Source organism: Excalfactoria chinensis, chromosome 4 (assembly GCF_039878825.1).
Source record: "Excalfactoria chinensis isolate bCotChi1 chromosome 4, bCotChi1.hap2, whole genome shotgun sequence".
Lineage (NCBI taxonomy): Eukaryota > Metazoa > Chordata > Aves > Galliformes > Phasianidae > Excalfactoria > Excalfactoria chinensis.
This window is the reverse complement of record NC_092828.1, coordinates 73682987-73700742: the sequence shown is the minus strand read 5'-3', so window position 1 is coordinate 73700742 and position 17756 is coordinate 73682987. Positions and strand designations below refer to the sequence as shown.

The 17756-nt window shown below is 44.6% G+C and overlaps 1 protein-coding gene across 2 annotated transcripts in view; it reads right to left on the bottom strand.

Moving 5' to 3' along the window:
• ZDHHC15 (zDHHC palmitoyltransferase 15) overlaps window positions 1-13303 on the bottom strand; it is a 30429-nt gene extending 17126 nt beyond the window's left edge. For both annotated transcript variants that reach the window (XR_011903394.1, XM_072334845.1), the window contains exons 1-8: window positions 13125-13303; window positions 10601-10627; window positions 9237-9331; window positions 8440-8560; window positions 4867-4936; window positions 4153-4185; window positions 2979-3099; window positions 858-990 (exon numbers count right to left, since the gene is read on the bottom strand). Coding sequence is in view for 1 of the 2 variants with exons in the window: in XM_072334845.1 (XP_072190946.1) it covers window positions 858-990; window positions 2979-3099; window positions 4153-4185; window positions 4867-4936; window positions 8440-8560; window positions 9237-9331; window positions 10601-10627; window positions 13125-13242 (718 nt within the window). In the remaining variant the exon portion in view is untranslated. The remainder of the gene's footprint in view (window positions 1-857; window positions 991-2978; window positions 3100-4152; window positions 4186-4866; window positions 4937-8439; window positions 8561-9236; window positions 9332-10600; window positions 10628-13124) is intronic.
• Between the last annotated feature and the right edge of the window lie 4453 nt (window positions 13304-17756).

Genomic DNA, 17756 nt, shown 5'->3' with positions numbered 1-17756 from the left:
TCCTAAATAAAAAACTGTGCAGAATTAAGTAGGTCTTAAATGCATATTTCAGAAGTGGCACTGGAGATTTCAATTGCCTCATTCATTAACGACATAATGAACAAGCACTGGGAACAACCATATGCAGACAGACCCTCTGTTATGATGAGAAATAAAATTAGCTAAAGGAAAAGAGGGGGAGGAGAATCTAGAATGAACTAGAAACAATTTTATCTGCCTTCTAAGCTGCGGCAGAAGTCGGATGCTTTGGGCTGGATGAGCTTTAATGCCCCTCAAAATGAGTTTAAAAGTTAATAATTACACAAAATCTGAATATCTGCTTCAACTTTTGTCTTTGTGTTTTCTTACAGAACTTTATCCAAAAATCTTTAAAAAATGAAAGGCTTAGCTGAGGAAAGAAAAAGAAATCACTCAATAAAATCATTCTGGTCGAGACCTTCATTTCATTGGTGCCATTTTACAGTCCTAATTTCTTTCTCAGTGAGGATGGACATTGTTTTTCCTAACCTTAGTTGGCTGTCTTAGAATGCACTCCAGCATATGAGCGTAAGCAACCATTACTCCTGAAAAGCCACACTCATTTCACAGCAAATGTAGTTATGCACATGCATAACATTGTATAACTGGACTCTTGTATTTAAGGCTCCAGTTTCCCTTATAAAACAGTTCAAATACACAACTTATTTGCAGTGACAAATTTCTACAGTATTGTTCCACTGCTTAAGTACTCCTTCCCTCATTACCCAGCAGGAATATACAGAAGTAGAACAAAAATGCGTGCTCTTTCCCCCTTTCTTTTTCTTCATATAGCAGCACTTAATGTTGCACCTCACCTAAAGAAGACACAAAAGCCTTACCTAAGGTAGATCTGTTCCTACTGACGAGCCAGCAATGGTAGCCAAACAGAAACATAAGGCTAACAAAGAACATAACCGCCAGAAAGAGAAGGAAAAGGATATGAAATTTGGAACGTCCATTTGTCAGTTCACCCTAGAAAAACAACAACAACAAAAAAGAAAACAAACAAAACAGCACAGGACAAGTGATAAGAACAAATAAAAACTGAACATTCTTTGTTCCTAGTGAAGATATCCCACTAAAACTCCTATTTTGTTGTATCAAACTTATTTAAAAAGTTGCACCTTACTATAAAAAGCACAAAGAGACAGTGAAGAAATGATCCCATTCATTTCCCCTCCTGTAACCAAAGTTTTAAGAGTGGTGTTTTGCTACCTTTTGCATGTGACAGAGTCAGTACAGTCAGCTTCCCACCTGGGCACCACAATATTCTTTGTCCACAGTGGAATAGGCAGGGACAAGGTCGTGAAGTCTCATTTCCATTTTGCTGAATGTCGTGTGTATATATGAAATACTGCACCACTTCCAATATAGGGGATGGCCAAAAAAACCCTGAGCTTTTCCACAGCTGTAGCAATCAAATAAAGTCAGATCTGAGTATGTGTGGTTTGGAAAAATCAAAAACCAAGCAGGATCCTAAAAGCAGAAGAGGCTCTCCACTTCCTTCTACATTAGAAGAGTAAAGTGCCCAAGATCTTTGTAAGCTCACCCCTACAGATGGGCTGCGAATATCCCAAAGATGACAAAAATTACTTCTTGGCTTATGCACAACATACATATGCAGTCAGAGGGTCAAAGTCTCTGTGTCTTTCTTAGCATTAAAAATAATTCCTGCTAGTGCCTTATGAGTATCTCAGGAGGCACTTCAGATTTGCTGTTCAACAAACAGAAATTGCTAAGTCAATGCACAGCAAAGTTAAGTTACTTAAACATTGCCATACAGGGTTAGCAGCACAGGGACATTAAAGCAAAAGGTCTAGAGATACAAGGCCAGTCTCTATTGGAGCTGCCAGCCGGCATTGCTTGCATATAAATATAACTGATAACTGAATAAGAAGCACGCTTTATTTCAGCCAACTTTCTATTAAGGAAAAAGTAATATGGAAATTAGAAAATAAACTTTTTTTCTGATGTCGTTCAGTATTTATGTACAGATCAGTGCCACAATGTTACAGTTTGGGATCAGAGCAGAGAAGGGGACTGATATTCTTCAGAAGTCTGAAATCCATCAGTTACAGTAAGCAGTATGGTAGCAACTCCAGGCTCTGCACCTCTTTATTTGCTCTTCCCTTAAGGGTAAGGGGCCTAATCCTTAAAACAACACTACACACAAAGTGGAAAGAAATATGCCCAGGCAGTTCAGGAAACAACATAAAAGAAAACCACCCACCCACAATTAATGGCTTCCTGGAATAAGACAGCAATACACAGGAAGTACTCTCGCAACCACTTAAAAAACATCCAGTGTTGACAGCTAAGAATTTCTACCTAGAAGGTAACTCTTTCCATATCTGGTAGAAATCTGTTGTTAACAGCTGTTGCTTTTTGCTTATATTTTAAAATGAAGAGGCCTGGCCAGCCAACAACAGCTGTATTTTGATTTGGGAAAATTAACCACATTCATGCCTAAGGTCAGTTGAACCCAACTCAAGCTGTGCTTAACCCTGTGCAAAACCTCTGACTTTGGAGGTATATCTGACGATACAACTTAACGTATATTGAAAAGCCACCAGAATATTTTTATCAATAGCAATCCTGTGCTCTCATTCAGTGAAACATTTCTTCTTCTGAACAACATTTGAATTTTCTAAGCTAACAAACTTGTGATCAATTTCAAAAGAATGTGAGATGCAAATGTTTCAGCACATTTGTACAAGAGAAGGAAATAACTTCTTTCTCCAGACGCTAACTCTACAATGGGAAATTCCTGAGGATGATTTTTTTTGTGCATTTCAGTCATACTGGAAGTTATACTCAAAAAAGGGCTGCAGAAAAAAGAAAAAAACCCCCAAACCCACATAATACAGCCCTCCTTTGACTGAAAGCAAAACAGTAGTAAGAGTGACTAAATCCCACCAGACTCAGAAGATACAAAAAAATAACCAGGTTCCATGACTTACTGTCCAATACTTAATGAAATACTTGAAGACTGTTGCAGCAATATACAGGCAATACAACAAAGAATAGGCTAAGAAGAGTAGAAAGAATTTGTAGTTAGAGAATCCAATGCAGTTATTCACCCTAGAGGAGAAAAGCAGAGTTGGAATCAGGATATATACAGCACACAGTTACAACACAATGAAAACTACAGTGGGAAGGACGGAGGTTATTAAGTCTCTTGATTATACAACACAATTTCATTAAGAAATAGCTCCCCTTAGTGACAAAATGAAACAGAGCTGAAACCTCTCAGCTTTTCACTTGAAGATTTGATCTGCCAAGTAAAAGCACAGTTCATATTTTTGAAATCCTATTTAAAGTTGATACCACTGCTGAATTTGTCACAGAGGCGGTTCCTAATTACTCATGTCCGTTTCTTGTCTGCAGAGGTAACCAGATCTAGGGTTTCTGTTACCTTTCACTCATGTGCAAAGCTCAGGAGTCAGATTCACCACTTGTTTGGTTACATATAACACAAGTCAAACAAATTTCATTATAATTCCCCAAGTGCAGGGCAACACTAGCAAAGAGCAAGGGAGTGCAGAAAAGATAGGAGGCATTTGTCTCATAAATACGGTTCTAAAAACCCTCTAATTTTAAGAATACAGCAGATGTTCACTGGGGAAGTGTCTGCATTTCTTTTGACTTCTGAGATTTTCCTTTCTTAAAAAAAAGTAGTTTAAGAGATTCAGTGTCAGCAATTCTCATGAAGTATAAAACTTCATGTACCCATGCATCATTCTATACAAATTTTGCCATGCACAAGTGGACGGGTATCAATTCAGAAACAAACCATGCAAATACTATTGAAAGCAACCACCAACTGCACACTCTAACAATTATATCACCAAAACTAAAGGCTAAGTTGAAGTTCCTTTGCAGTTTGAACAGCAAGACAGAATTGACAGTTGGATTCTAAATTACATCTGTATAACTGTCTTTTACACACAGTTAATAGAGAGAACACCAATGATTTGTCTTTCAAAAACAACATACATTTCATATTTCCTAAGTCTCCCTGTGTAGAGGTACATGGTCTAAAGTGAAAGAAGCATATAGAAACTATTCTATGGAAGAAATGGATTTAAATAGCCTCCTTTTCCAGAAAATTCTAAACCACGATCTAGAACATACCATGGGCAGTGATGATCCATTTTTAGGACACAGCTGCATGAGGACAAAAAAAGACAAATGGATGAGTTATGTTTGGTAATAATTTGCCAACTGTAGATCAGTAGCAAAAGGTTGTGAGATGTTTTGTATTTCTGGGGTGGGTCAGATTTCCACAGGACCCAAACTCAAGACAGTACTCTCTCCATGATGTTTCTTAAAGTAGGTGTCATTTTAAGATGGAACACTGATTACTTTTTCAAGATCTAAAAATGACTTTGGTGCTTTGCACAATAAAAAAAAAGAGAATGGTTTCTGCCCTACAGCACTTAAGACTTCTGCCAAACACCACATGAAAAGGCCCAACGTGATAAAAAGTGAAAATCATACTTCATTTTGACCTGCTACAGGTAATCAGTTAATCTTTTACTAGATATTAAGCTTCCTATCAACTTCATGCTCACAAATTTGTAGCTGTGGGAACTGCAAACACTTCAGGATCACAGCAGTATGTGCTAATGCACTTAAACTGCTGACTGGAGCTGGAACAGAGAAACCCTTATGTCCAAAACATTTGTGAACCATTTCACTTTTCCCGTGCTGTAGGGAGCCTGCTTTGCAGGGGGGTTGGACATGATGATCTCTAGAGGCCTCTTCCAACCCCTACGGTTTTGTGATTCCATCATTCCCTGATTTACAACACACATAACTTCAGTGAAAAACAATCCATTAACTTACACAGCACAAACAGAACAATGGTGGCAACGATCCGGTTTTATGAGCTGGCATCTATCACAGAATCGAATACCTGAAATTAAAGACATGTTATTACCAAATAATGTAAGTGGCTTTTTTTTTTTTGTATGTGGTTTTTTGTTTGTTTGCCGTGGCTGTACCCTGGTGGAAGGCTACTGCCAGGAAAAATGTAGAGACCCAGACAGAGGTCCCAAAACAGCATGCTAACATGCAGGTCACTGGCTGTGATGAGTGCCAGAGCCTGGCCTTTGCAGTGCCAGGCGATGGAGTCAGTGCTTGTTTAAGGTGTGACCAGCAAAATTACTTACTCAGCCTTGTGGTCTACCTGAAGGAGGAGGTGGAGAGGCTGAGGACCATAAAGGAATGTGAGAGGGGGACTGACTGGTGGTGCCAGTCCCTTTTGGCTCTGAGATTCTGGCACACAGCTTAGGCTCCACATGGAGCATGTCACCCCCTGTCGCCCTGCAGACAGATGGTAGAGGGGAATCAGCAGGCAGACTACGTTCCTGCTGCACTGAGCCCCCTGTCCTCTCCTACCCCTAACAATATTAGTGAAGATAGAAGTGGAGCAGATAGTTGAAGGAATGGGAGTGCAGGTGACTTTTTATTCTATACCTTCAGTGGCAAGGAAGGATACTGAGAGGATCCAAAGAACCCACCTCACAAACAAACTTTCTGACACAGGTGGTGGAGGAACCAATGAGGGGAGGGGTGTTACTGGACCTTATTCTCACTAACAAGGAAGGACTTGTTAAGGAAGTAAAGGTCCGGGGCAGCTTGGGTTGTAGTGACCACGAGATGGTGGAGTTCAAGATCCTGAGTGGAAGATGTGAAGCAAAAAGTAGGATTGCTACCCTGGACTTTAGGAGAGCCAACTTTGAGCTCTTCCGGGACCTACTTGGAGCTATCCCATGGGCTAGGATGTTAGAAGGTGAGGGGGCCTGTGAGAACTTGCCAGCATTTAAAGCTCAGGATCAGTGTGTCCCTATGAGCAAGAAATCAGAAAAGGGTGGCAGGAGACCTGCGTGAATGAACAAGGAGCTTATGCGCAAACTCAAAGGGAAGAAGAAGGTCCATGAAATGTGGAAAAGGCCCTGACCACTTGGGAAGAATATAGAAATGTTGTCAGGGCCTGCAGGGATGCAACGAGAAAAGCTAAAGCCCACCTGGAACTGAATCTGGCAAAAGTGATAAAGGATAATAAAAAAGGCTTTTTTAAAGTGTGTTAACAGTAAAAGGAAGACTAGGGAGAATATGGGTCTCCTACTGAGCGAGGGGGGTGTTCTGGTAATGGGGGATGCTGAGAAGGCAGAAATACCAAATGCCTTCTTTGCTTCTGTCTTCAGTGAAAAAGCTCTCCCTCAGGAATCCCAGACCCTGGAGGTTAGCGAGAGTGTCTGGGGAATGGAAGGCTTCCCTTCAGTCAGGTGGTCCGTGAGTGTGTAGGCAACACCAATGTTCATAAATCCATGGGACCCCATGGGGTACATCCACAGGTGCTGAGGGAGCTGACAGAGGTGATTGCTGAACCACTCTCTATCATTTTTGAGAGGTCTTGGAGAATGGGGGAGGTGCCTGAAGACTGGAGCATAGCCAATGTCACTCCAGTCTTCAAAAAGGGCAAGAAGGAAAATCTGGGTAATTATAGGCCAGTCAGCCTCACCTCTGTTCCTGGAAAGATGATGGAACAGCTTGTGCTGGATGCCATCTCCAGACAGTTGGAAGAAAAGGAGGTTATCAGAAGTAGTCAGCATGGGATCACCAAGGGAAGGTCATGCTCGACCAACCTGGTGGCCTTCCATGATGTTGTCTCTGGCTGGGTCTGTGGGGGGAGGGTAGTGGATGTTGTCTACTCTGATTTCAGCAAGGCTTTTGATACTGTATCCAACGATATCCTTATAGCAAAGCTGAGGAACTGCAGGATAGGTGAGTGGACAGTGAGGTGGGTTGAGAACTGGATGACTGGTCATCACTGGTGGTGCAGAGTCCAGTTGGAGACCTGTAACGTTGTTCCCCAGAGGTCAATGCTGGGTCTGGTCTTGTTCAATATTTTCCCCTTGACGAGGGGATAGTTGCCACCCTCAGCAAGTTTGCTGATGATACAAAGTTGGGAGGATTGGATGACACGGCTGAAGGCTGTGCTGCCATTCAGCAAGACCTGGACAGGCTGGAGAGCTGAGCAGTAAGAAATCAGATGAGGTTTAACAAAAGCAAGTGCAGAGTACTGCACCTAGGGAGGAATAATTGCATGCACCAGTACAGGCTGGGGGAAGACCTGCTGGAGAGGAGCTCTGCTGAGAGGGACCTGGGTGTCCTGGTGGAGGACAGGTTGGCCATGAGCCAGCAGTGTGCCCTTGTGGCCAAAAAGGCCAATGGCATTCTGGGGTGCATTAAAAAGAGCGTAGCCAGCAGGTCGAGGGAGGTGATCCTCCCTCTGTACTCTGTCCTGGTAAGGCCTCATCTGGAATACTGTGTTCAGTTCTGGGCTCCCAAGTACAAAAAAGACAGGGATCTCTTGGAAAGAGTCCAGCGGAGGGCCACAAAGATGGTGAAGAGCCTGGATCATCTCCACTATGAAGAAAGGCTGAGTGAACTGGGTCCGTTTAGCCTTGAGAAAAGAAGACTGAGAGGGGACCTGATCCAGGTCTATAAATATCTGAGGTGTGGGGGGCAAAGTGGGGAGGCCAGACTCTTTTCAGCAGTGTGTGAAAACAGGGCAAGGGGAAATGGCCAGGAACTGGAGCATAGGAAGTTCTGCACGAATGTGCTTAAGAACTTCTTTACAGTGAGGGTGACGGAGCACTGGAACAGACTGCCCAGGGAGGTTGTGGAATCTCCTTCTCTGGACATATTCAAGACCTATCTGGATGCCTACCTGTGCAACCTGGTGTAGGGAACCTGCTTTGACAGGGAACAACCCTCACTGTAAAGCCTATGATCAACATAAAAGAAATAAAAGAAAACTCTACATACCTCCACCTAGCTTCTATATTTACCCAGACTTTAAATACGTTCCATTTTGATAACTGCCTAAGCAGCAGTTCTTTACCTCAGAATTCTTTGGCTGGTCTGCCAGAAGCAAATAGGTCAGAGCCTCCAACCTGAACATGGATTTCCCTGAAGCTTTGAAAGGAGTGCAGTATATATTTCATCACAGAACAATTCCATGAGTGGATTTTTGGACCTTACACCCTGAATCTCTAAGCTAGACTCCATCTTAAGTAAAAAAAATCACTATAGATTTTGGTATTATGCTATTACTACTACTACTAAACTCAGACAATGCAAGTGGGCGGCTGAACTGTAAATACAAAGGGCAGCGTATTGCTGCTCAAAACCAGCACACATTGCCCCAGTGAAGACATACTGAAGTCTGAAAGCATTCTTGTTTTCCCAAACACAAAACCTGACAGATAAGACGTAAAACTCTCAGCACAAGAACTGTGCAGTGTACGCGGTGGCATCAGGCTGACCGTATAATCTGGATTGCTAGCATATGCTACTTTAGTTTGCTTGATTAGATTCAGAGAAACAGGAGCTCTCTGCTTTACTGACCTCCGCTCCCCGTTCTCGTGTACACCGGCAGCTTCCTTGCAATTTCGGCAAGAATTTGCCTCTGCACCTCTGGCCTTTCTTCGTTTTCATAGCGTTCTTTGTCAGCGTAGGACATATGGTACTGGAAGCAGAAGTCACGAGAGAAGCAGTTACTCCAGAGAGTGGAGACAGTTTTTCAAATACAGGCAAGACTGGAAACATTTTATCCCCCACTCCTTTTAACAAGATTACTCTAATGGGAAAAGGTGCGAGAAAATAAGGGGTGGACAGACAGGCAGCTCACCATGCAATGCATCCAAAAGAATCCCAGAAGTGAAATTAAGATGACAAAACAACGCAGCCAGAATTGCTACCACTGCTGCCGCTTCAGAATACCATTTTTTCATGAATAATGCATGAACAACCATTACTAACAGTGGAAAGGACATCTTAAGCACTCTCCTTATGAGCAAGAACCTGTCCCCACCCATCGTTTGCTATTTCTAACACCGGAGTTATATTCTTGTGATTTGGATAGGATTATGGCGATGTATATTGGAAGCGTCACACAAACATCAGCCTGTTCTATTGCTCTAACTGCAGTAATAACTGTGTCTGATTGAAATCATGCTCTGTGGGTTGTCAAGGCATTCTTGGAACAGTAGGTGACTCAGTCTTTAGGTCACTTTAGGTCCCTTTCCACCTCTTTAGCAAAACCAATCAGTTGAGCAGATGAATTCAACTGAATGATTTTTTCTTTAGCATCCCCGCTTTCAGTCTTTCACTCTGCAATGAACGGGAAGTGTTGGGATTCTTACCTTTTTGCCTGGCTGAACCGGGAGAGTGAAAATAGACTTCCAATATGTCCACACAAAGAGCACAAAGAGAACATGGAATATTATAAGATAGGCCACTAAAACAAAAAACAAAAAGAAAAAAAAAACAAGAGCAGAACAGTGACTTCGCAAAAGTTTTGCTTATGATGGGCATCATTCCAATCTTTCACAACAGAGACATAAAAATGGGCAGAAAACGAAGCTTTCTACTAGTAGCCAGTATTATAACACAGCTAAACCTTAGGGCCAGAAGGACAGCAGAATTTCAGGGAGCTGCAGCTGTAGTTAGGAGTTACCTATCACACATGATTCCCCATCTCCACCCAAGCCACTTGTATGGATGAGGAAGAAGACAGCGATGGCAGATGTCACCCCGCAGGGCAGGTGGCACTGCTGTCACGTGGAACCCAGCATGACTCTGAGCAATTTCATCTTAATATACCAACTTGATTGCAAAGCCTTTGGATGCCCAAGGTGGGGCAGGAAGTCAAAGCAGAGCAATCCTTCAGCTACACAAACTGTTCAACTGTTTCTTTAATACTGAAGGCTCAGTAAAACACATCAGTTAGCAGACAGTTTCATTTAAACACGCGATATTTAATCACAACATCATCTTCTCTATACCTCCTTCACTTAATCTGCAAATTAAGATTGAAGTAACTACTGCAAGTAAAAGGAGAAGTCTAAATGCAAGCACTTCCAATTACAAAGACTGACTGAAAACGCAATTGGTGTGCAAAGGCCAAATGCAGCTCTTGAGAGTTTCTCACAATGACATGCTGGGCTGTGGGACTGATCACACGAATCAAAAACAGCTCATTACTCTGAGATGCAATTCTCATCCCACATGTAGATGGAGATCGGTTGATTTTAATATTTAAGAGGAGAAATCTTGCAACTGTTTAGTGGTGTTGATCAAGCAGCATAGCACCCATCACAGGAAGCTGGCCTGGAGATGCACAACTATACCTGCCTGGAGATGCACAACTCTACCTGGCAATGACTACATTCTGCTGGGTGATCATTAACATCGTGCTTTCCACAGTTCTTCTATAACCGTTTCAAATACTGGGGCATCTCTCAAGTGAAAAGAAACAAGAGCGAAAGGGATTGCAGCCTTTTCATGTCGTTGTTCACACACTGAGACTGAACGGGGGCATCTCCCACTGCATCCTGAAGTTACAATGATGTGCAGCTACAGGCAGGGAACACCACAAAAGCACGTTAAGCTTAAAAACCATTACTGGGTGCTCTGTTTGGCACTATAACTGCAACATTCATCAGTTTTTGCGTTGTTATTTTTTACACAAAGACTGAACAACGTACTACAAATAAAAGACGCATACCTTTTTCTGCAGGGTTGCTGAGAGTCACTGAAAAAGAAGAAAACAAAACATGTGCTTACAGAGCAAATAGCAATCTCAGGAAGGTTTGTGCCAAATGATGTTTCTAATTTTAAATATGCTTGTTTTAGGGGAAAAAAAAACCCAACAACACAGTAGAGAAGAAAAGCCTACAGTCTCACACTGAAAGCATCCCTAGCAGGTCTTTGTTTATTCACAAATGACACCGACAAGACGTTTCAATTGCTGTTACCTATGCCGCGTTTTCCCTTGTTATAAAATACATATACACTTTGCACATATGCTGACAAGATTAGCAGGTTTTTCTAGCACCTTATCAGCCCACTTTCTGCTAGCCTCAATCCTCCACAGTAAGCCATGCCCCACTCAGCTCTGCATCAGCAGAAAGAAAAAGGAGAAATCACCTTGGCATTGTTCAGTCAAAGATGGATGCCCTGTAATGACACAACTGCTTCTATCATACCTACTAACAGACATTTTACAACTCTTCCTCTCTTGGCTGCAATCCTGACAGTCCCTGCTAACAGAAGTACCTAAGCAAGCAGCAGTGTGTGCTGCACAGCACCTACCAACAACAGCGGCCTGCTGGGTCACTGTCCAAACTGAACAGGAAAGATACGGCCGTAGTTGCCACAGTGACCTTACAGAGGGAAGATAAGCTCACCTTGCTGAGCAGCTCGGTGACAGACACAGCACTTTCCTGGGCTGAACCTTCACTCAGACCTTGCCAAGCTGGAAGTGACAGGGGATCACAGCCTTGGCTAACACAAAAGGAGCTTTTCTCCAAACTGTGCTAATAAACAGTTTTGATCTGCAAGCTGTTTGACACATAAAAATGTAAGCGAGGAGAAACCAAATACTTGCTGTGTTTCTGTGCACTGCATTACAGACTATCAAGATGCCCAGTAAACTTTACTATTTCCTTTCACTTGTTGCAAATCAGCCTCCAAAGAGCAAACTCCAAAGCAAAGACTGCATGCAAGTTTTTATCCCAGATTCTTGCTCTCACTGGTGCAGCAACCACCAGCCTGGCACAGAACCACGGTCCCCTCTGGAGCGTCAGCTGTTGCCCACACCAGTAAAGCTCCAATCCCAGTACCATGAGCAACCTCAGGACAAAGAGTCATAGAATTGTTTGAGTTGTAAGGGACCTCTACAGGCCATCACTGCAACTCCCCTGCAATGAGCAGGGACACTTACAGCTCCATCAGCTGCTCAGAGCCCATCCAGCCTGACCTTGAGTGTCTCCAGGGATGGGGTACCACCACCTCTCTGGGCAACCTGTGCCAGCGCCTCACCACCCTTATTGTAAAAAACTACTTTCTTATATCCAGACTAAGTCTCCCTTCATTTAGTTTGAAACCATTTCCCATTGTCCAATTACAACACACCCTGCTAAAGAGTCTGTCCCCTGCTTTCTTATAGTCCCCATTTAGATACATCACCCCACGCTCTTTCCAGCCCTCAGCACAACTAAAGATCAAGAATTAAAATGGAATGGCTACTATTTGCATGTCCGCAACCGCTACAATAGCAACACACAGTGTGTAGAATCTGGACAAGCAAGGGAGTCCTGAGCACTGATTCTCAGGTAACTGCACATGCCAAGAATCAAGGTTTGATTCCTAAAAGACTTAAATTACTCTTTCTGACTTCTGCAGAGATAACGTCTCACACCTGCAAACGAAACGCCTGAGAGAGAACGAGGAGGCAAAAGCAGACAAGTGCAGGCAAAGCAGTGGCTGTAAAATGTGATCCCAGGCCACGTGCTGGGCTCCTGCCAGCCTAATGCGTATCTGCAGAATAACACAATCCCAATCCAAATCCCATCTAATTCAGCAGAGCCATTCCTACCAGCTGCAGTGCGACCCGGAGTCAAGCAGTGTTAAGAACCGCTGCACTTACATGGCACTGAAACATCACGGAGCTCTGGGGGCTTTTGCTTTGCCGCACGCTGAGACTGATCACAGAAGCAGCTCTTCGCCTCAGCCCGCTCCAAGACGCAATACGGTTGCCAAAGCAATAAGGGCTAACTGCGTTATGGTGTAAACCTGCTGTGCAACACCGGAAGGCGATACAGCACTACCTCACGCTGTCGCTCTGGGAACCGGTGCCCGCATTTACCGGACGGGCAAAGCGCCGCCCCACTCCTGCCAACCTCCGAGGCTCCCGGGGGCACGCAGAGCCCGCAGGGCGCCGTCTCCCCCCCTCGCCCCCCGCCCTGCAGCGCAGCACCCATCGCTCTCCGCCCTTCGCTCTCCGCCCGGTGCCCACAGCTCGAGCTGCGCCTCGCGGCCGGCGCCCACACCTGCTGCTGCTGCTGCTGCCGCGCGGCTCAGAGCGAAAGAAGGAGAAGGAGCGGAGCGTTTCTCCTGGGCTCCGCGCTGACCCGCCCCGCTCTGCCCTGCCCTTCCCGCGGCACCTGCACGGAGGCACCAGGAGCCTGAACCCGAGGCCCGGCGCGGCCGCTCTCCCCCCTCCCCCCGCCTCACGGCCCGCCCCTCACTCAGGCACAGCTCGCAGACGTAGGCGTAGTAGGACCAGAGGACGACGAGGGTGATGATGAGGACGGGCACCCAGGCGAACGCCCGCTGGCAGCAGCGCAGTCCCCTGGACAGGGCCATCCTCGGCCCGCCCGCAGCGGGCACCGGCAGCGCGGCGGCGCTCGGAGCTCGGCTGAGCGGCCTGGCGGGCGGGCGGGATTGGGCGCGGCGCTATGGCGCTATGGCGCCCCCTGCCAGCAGGAGTGGGCAGCGAGTGGGATGCGGCGGGGCCTGTCGTGGAACGAGCCCGCGGGACCGACCCACACCGGCCTATCTCCGCAAAACAGCCTTACCAGCACCCCGCAGGACCAGCCGCAGTGCCTGCTTTCTTGCCCTATTTCAAGCCCATCCGGGCACTCAGACAACACCCGTGCCCGGCCCGCCTGTGGAACAGAGCCAGCACCGCTCCCTCCCCAGGCTGCTGCACAACCGCCTTATAGCTCCCTTAGGATGGCCGGTCATCTCCATATTCAGGATGTGTTCTGAATTAATGCTTCAATTAATTAAACTCACTATATTGCCCCCATTAAGAAAATTAGTTTTATCTACCAAGAGAGACTGACCTAACAGAACGTCCCCCGCCTAAAGCCCCGCTGTAATCCGCCACGCTTTCCCATCACCTCTTTTTCCCTCTTTCCCTCCGAAGCTGCTCTGTGACAGGAGCACAGCACATCCATGGTACGTTTTTCATTCATGTTTGTTTGTGGGACAGGAAGGCAACCTCTCCAACAGATAGCAGTGGGACTCTGTGAAAGGGAGCAGACATTTTCAGATAATACCTCTGTAAATAAAGTTAAGACTGTTTTTTTTTCTTTTTTGTTCAACGTCCAGTTTTTCCTACGTGTTCTAAGATCCACATGGATTGTCTTCAAAAGTCTTTTGTTTCATTGGGTTCCAGGGGAGACTTAGTCATATAAACACGAGCTCATCTGAGGTAAGAGATTCCCAAATAAAGCTCTCTCAAGCAAAATAATCATGCGACCTTCAGACCTGGCAATCCTTACCATTTATTTCTTGCACGTGTGGTTCAAGTGGTAGCTCCCCACTTGAAACTGCCAGCTGGATTTAGCTGTAAGTGCTATAAGGTACCTTGAGCCCTTTTCAGACATCAGCACTACAGATGTTATTCCACATAAACGTTGAATGTGAAGTTGAGCTACAGCCAGCTTTATTAAGCAAAGAAAGTCCTTTTCGGATGCCCAGTATAACTATGCTCCATAGCAAGTGAAGCAGTTGCAAATAGTTCAGTTGAAGAGAGTGGTTTAGGAAAACGTGGGATTATCCTGAGTAATCTCTTATAAAGTTTTATACTGACCAGGGGTGGTTTTCTGATAACAGACATTACACAAGCCTGAAACAGAGAAGCAAAAACTCCCGCAGAGCACAAAGAGCTGTGATTTCACCCATGTGCATAACTAGACTATTGAAAACCACCATCAAAAATGAATCGCTAAGTCAAGAAGATGGAACAAGTAAGTACAGCAGCTTTAGGGCAATTCAAACAGGTCTCATGACTTCTGGCTTTTTCTCAAAAAATAAAAAAGAAAACCATAACTTTTTTGGGTGCTCAAAGGAAGGGTGTGGTGGTGACTCAACAGTGCCACTGCCCACAGCAAGCACCAGGAAATGTGCCCTTACAAAGGCCTGCTGTTCACAGACCAGAATAAGACTGATACCAGTTAAAACAGCACTGGCTTTGTCATTGGTCAAAGTATGAGAAAAAGCTCCAAGAAAACGGCATATGGTAGAAAATCCTTAATTGTTTTGCCCTTTAGAAAATCACAACTGAAAAATGCAGTTTGTATTCCCAGTGTTGGACGTGAAATCAAGCACAGACTGCAGCAGGCATTTTGAAATGATACTCAACTCCAGAAAATCAAAGCTGGTCAAGTGACTTTGACCGCAGCTAGCTTCAAAATCATGTGTAAGCTTATAATATATGTAAGCCCTGAAGGGATGTGGAAAGATGGCGTAAAAAGCAGTTGTAAATAAAAATAAGCCAAGCCTAGTGAAGATCTAATTTTATTTTCAGCCTGGTTTGTGTGTGAAGCAAAAGCAGATGTTTTTTGATTGTCAGACATACTTATGTCCAGGTATACCACCCACCTGTCAGTGATTGAGATATCCAAGAATTTGGGATAATCCATGAAACAAAGGCAATCTCAGATGCCAGTTGAGAGCCCAGCATTGCCACCTCTCATGGGGATCTGAAGAAGACTTGGAGGCCCAAAAGCTGCCCCGTTTAATCACTTACTGTAGGAAAACACAGAAGCAATCCCTACCTCTATTGTATCTTGGACTATCACAGAGTACTTGTAGGTACCTAGATAGATCTTACAGTGAACATTACATACAGTCTGATCAGATTTGTGCTTTAAGAACATAAAACTCTGCTCCAGCAGAACAGTTAGAACACAGTTCTTCAGAAAAATGGAAATGAAACAGCTGATTACAGATAAAAAAAAAAACCCAAACCAAACAGTTGGTCCGGAGCCAGCCCATACCAAGCTCTGTAGCTACCAATTAATATCCTGGCTGTCATCCAGACTGCTGTGTATAATGCTGCAGCACAACCCACAGCTCACACAGACAGACAACAGGGGTTGCTCTAGCTGGAGTTTCTCAGTAGCCTTCCCCAGTGTGTCTCAAACAGGCCAGAACTCAGCTGCTCCGTCTGCCCGCTGCCGCCTTGTGAAGTTCAAAGGAGTAACGAGCCAAAGAGTCAGGATTAGGGAATACCTTTTAAAAGAAAAATTACATGCAACTGAGCATCTCCAGACTTCAAAAGAGATCCCGTTATTTTTACTGGTGACTTCTCAGAGGATCACGTTTTGTAAAAGCATTCCCTTCACTTTCTCATTTTTCCAGTTAGACAGTGGGAGATGGGGAAAGCGTAGTGAGGATCGATTGGCACCAATCTATCAGAGAGCTGCATTTCTTTTGCCATATTCAGTAGGAACTCTCCACTCTGTGTCAGAACGTGTCACATTTACACATTAACTCCCTCTCACTTCCTGGACATCCCAGGAAAAACTATATTTTGTTACTTTGGGCAGGAGTTTGCCGATCTGTTCTGTGATTCCTGCACTTTACAGCAGTAAAGGAGATAGGGTTCATACAATGGTCCTATCCTACCTTGACCCACATAGTAAGATAGCACTTTATGATACAGTCTGCAGTTAATGAAGAAAATAAATTAAGGAAAGTGCTAGAAAGTGCTCTCTCAAGGTAAATCAGCAAAGCTCTGCTGAAGAGAACAGAGCCATGGTCACACATTCCAGCTTCAGCTCTTTCTGTACACCTCTGGGACAGACTTTCATCATTATTTTTTTACAGTCAGGGTAGTGAGGCGCTGGCACACGTTGCCCAGAGATGTGGTGGTGCCCCATCCCTGGAGACACTCAAGGTCAGGCTGGATGGGCTCTGAGCACCTGATGGTGCTGCAGGTGTCCCTGCTCACTGCAGGAGAGTTTGACCAAGGGACCTTTATAGGTTCCATCTAACTCATTCTGCGGCTATGACTGCTATCCTACCATTACTACTGTAAGCATAGGGGGTTGACTTCCTCTGCCAGAGGTTTCCCAGCTTCCTTTGTCTGGTACGGCACATGCCTTCCCTTTGCGCGGGGCATTGCTCTCTGCACTACCAGCATCCTACTCTCTTACATTTCTCATTCATCCCATCCCCCTTCAGCATTTAATCATAACTTGATGTGGAAATGTGGGCAGGGTATATGGAGTATTAACAGGGTCTGTCAGCCCAGATTGCAAGCAAAGCTGTTTGAAACATTAAAAAACTTTTAATTATCACTAAGTAAAAAAAAAAAAAAAAAAAAAAAAAAAGTGTCTATTTGCAGCAAAATTTGTGCCGCTCTTGGAAACGCAGAAATCTTGCTTGTAACTCAATGGGAAATCCGCAGAGCTTTTACCATTAGAGTTTTTACCATTAGAGGGAGCTGTAGTCCACACAATGCCGACCTGCGCACCGTCTGCCCAGGGCTTCTCCAGAGGGTCACAGGAGGGACCGGTGGGTGTCAGCGCTGGTGGGGACGCAAGCTGGGTCACTGGGGATGAAACGTCATCATCATGTTATGTCACATTTACAGCCTTGTCCAACTGTTCTTAATATTTTCCCCACGACTGCTACCTTCAGATAACCTGGAGAGGTTAGAAATCTGAATAAACACATTCATGCTACAGTTTTGGGTAAAACAAACAAACAAACAAATAAAATCACAGTACCGTAAATGTGACAATCAGTAAGTTTGGAGTTGTTTATTTTACACCCCAGGTAGCATTTTTTTATTTGGACAGTTGATAGATCTCATTCCATGCCTCTGAAAGGCAAAACCAAATTTCATTCTGTATACCAATAGCAAACCTCTTCCCCAACCCCCTTCCTCCCCTGCAATTATCCAACAAACCCCATACTTTTATCACAGATATTTGACACTGGACACTGCCTTACTGTGTTAGCTGGCAGTAGCCAAATCCACTAACCTAGCTAACACGGTGGCTGGACTTCTCTTGCAGAGGGGGCCCTTCCTCACGGAGTGCTCTTGGAGAGGAGCTGATATGGAGCCTGACACTCTTTGG